We start from the raw sequence: 2,500 nt of genomic DNA on the forward strand, positions 1-2,500 counted from the left end.
TTCTTACTGTGAGACCTTCCCATTAAATTGACCCAGATTTGTCAAAGTTTTTATTTACTGCAGCAATGTCTTTTTCCCCCATCTCAATGTGACATTTTATTTACACTCTGCTGTTTGTATTGCACTTGTATTTTATATCCCTCGCACACTGTTTGCGCATGTTCTGTTGTTCTACAAAAAAAAAAAAAGGAAGGAGATATGAGAGCGGGCGAAAATGAAGGAAGAGAGATGGAGATAGAGAGAGAGCGAGTGAGCGAGGGAGGGAGGGGAGGGAGGGGAGGGGAGGGGAGGGAGGGAGGGAGGTGTGTAACAACTTCCTGTAACTGCATGTTGAGTTGTGTCTCTGTACTTTCCTCTCTGCCTCTGAAGCTGTCAGAGTGAAGAACCCAGACGGAGCAGAGCTGAGCTGAGCTGAGCGGAGCGGAGCAGGATGCAGGCTATCAAATGTGTGGTCGTGGGAGATGGGTACGCTTTTACTTCACCTTACCTTACCTTTTACCACCTCGGCTGCCTTTCCAGCGCTACTTATTGAATCATCAGGTGTTATGCTGCTCGATGCAGCTGATGGATGAGGGAGATCTATATTTGATCGTGGCCTGTGTTCCAGCCAGCAGAACTTTGGCTAATCATTGGGTAATCGACCTTGGGTGATCATTTAAAACACCTTGGGCAGTCTGTGGTATGGTTGTGTGATACAGCATCAACTCAACGACTTACTCTCTATGTAAATCAGTGGGAGAGCATGATCTATAAAGTGTAACATGCAGATGTTAGGTGTCTGTGTGACAGTGTTGATCCAGCAGTGGAGTGAGAGCGCTCGATGTGCTGAGCAGGCCACAACATGCAGGGAAATGCTGTCATGCAACAGGCAGAGTGCAGACTACCTACTGTAGATTAATACCCAGGAAACGCTATATAGAACAGAATAGAAACATGAAAACACATGAAAACTCACACTTTTGTTGAAGTTGAAGCTGGTCATTATTGGTTCCTTTAAAGGCCGGTGGATGGATTTATAGTTCTACTATTTCCTGGTGTGATTTTTAAAATCGACCAAATGTGGTTCATACAGAAAGTAGGTCATTTTCAAATTTTCAAAAATCAAAACATTTCCAAACCATCCATTATGTGACTGCTGCTCGGTCTTTGGAGTGTTAAAGAGTTACAGAGTTATGAGTCTGGGCTTTTCTTCTTCACTTCTTCCGTAAACGACAAGTGGAGAGAGAGAGAGGCTCCGCTTATTAACAGAACACAAGGAGACAATGCTATCTATGTAAAGAAACTCTGCAACTACATTGTTTATGTGTGTGCATGTGTGTGTGTGTGTGTGTGTGTGTGTGGTGTGTTTGTGTGCCTGTCTCTGTGTGACCAAACCAGTTTGAGCACAGTTGTCTAATAGACAGAGTGATATAAAGCGTTCATTACCAAGAGGAACTTGGCCTCAGGTAGTGGGGAAGTCACTGTCAGTTCTCAGTCACTGTGTACATAAGCCACCATGCTGCTGATATATGGTCGGCCATATATCAGTAGAGTCAGCCTGCTGAGCAGTAAACAGACCTGGGCTCTCTGGATGGATGGATGGATTAATGTTTAGTTTAGTTTATAGTCTATTAAAAAACAACAACACGTCACACTTACAACACTTACACAAATCATATTTAGTATATTATTTAGTACTATGACACAAAAACTCAAAAACGTATTTCTATTGTGATCCTCAGTCTTAAAAACGATGGATGGATTAATGTCTAGTTTAATTTATTGGATATTAAAAATATCACGTTAAGCACTTACACAAATCTCTATTTTTTCAAGGAAGACGCAATTAATTACCTTAATTAAGTCCTATTGTGAACCTCAGTCTAAAATCCAATGGATGGATGCACTGCAAAAAATGACAAGCTGTCCAGTGATTTTAACTTGTTTCCAGACTTATCAAGCTAATTTTGTGATATTTTCAGCCAAATTATCTCACTGCACTGGCAGATAATCTTGCTGGTTCCAACTTTCACTTGATTCATGCCAATATGACTTCTTTCAAGAAATCATCATAAAACAATTAGGAAAATTCTGAAACCCGAAACCTTCTCCAAGACTATTTCACTTTTACTAAGTAACTATCCTGAAACAAGTTACATTCTCCTGAAAAAAAAGCCAAATTTGTTGAAACCGGTCAAATTATCTGCCAGTGCAGTAAGATGATTTCACTAAAAATATCCTAAAATAGGCTTGATAAGTCTGGATACAAGATAAAATAACTCAATACGTTTGTCAGTTTTTGCAGTGTGGATGTTAAGTTTAACACTTAAAAACGTAAATGCATTTCAAAATGATCAAGGACGACACAAAATATCAAAAACCTTATTTTTGTTGCAGGCCTTGGTTTAAAAAAAAAAAAACAATCGATGGATGAATGGGTGGATGGACAGATGGACTGATAGGTGGATGGATGGCTGTTTAGTTTAAATTCTTGGACATTAAAAAGACAATTGTTAAACAC

General features: G+C 39.9%; 1 protein-coding gene across 2 annotated transcripts in view; it reads left to right on the forward strand.

Annotated features, from left to right (window-relative positions):
• Positions 1 to 325: 325 nt before the first annotated feature.
• The window catches only part of LOC144538432 (ras-related C3 botulinum toxin substrate 2), a 16,210-nt gene continuing 14,035 nt past the window's right edge, over positions 326 to 2,500 (forward strand). For both annotated transcript variants that reach the window (XM_078282471.1, XM_078282472.1), the window contains exon 1: positions 326 to 465. In XM_078282471.1, the coding sequence (XP_078138597.1) occupies positions 431 to 465 (35 nt within the window). In that variant the 5' untranslated portion in view covers positions 326 to 430. The remainder of the gene's footprint in view (positions 466 to 2,500) is intronic.

The sequence above is a fragment of the Centroberyx gerrardi genome, unplaced genomic scaffold (assembly GCF_048128805.1).
Source record: "Centroberyx gerrardi isolate f3 unplaced genomic scaffold, fCenGer3.hap1.cur.20231027 Scaffold_516, whole genome shotgun sequence".
In the NCBI taxonomy this organism is placed as follows: domain Eukaryota; kingdom Metazoa; phylum Chordata; class Actinopteri; order Beryciformes; family Berycidae; genus Centroberyx; species Centroberyx gerrardi.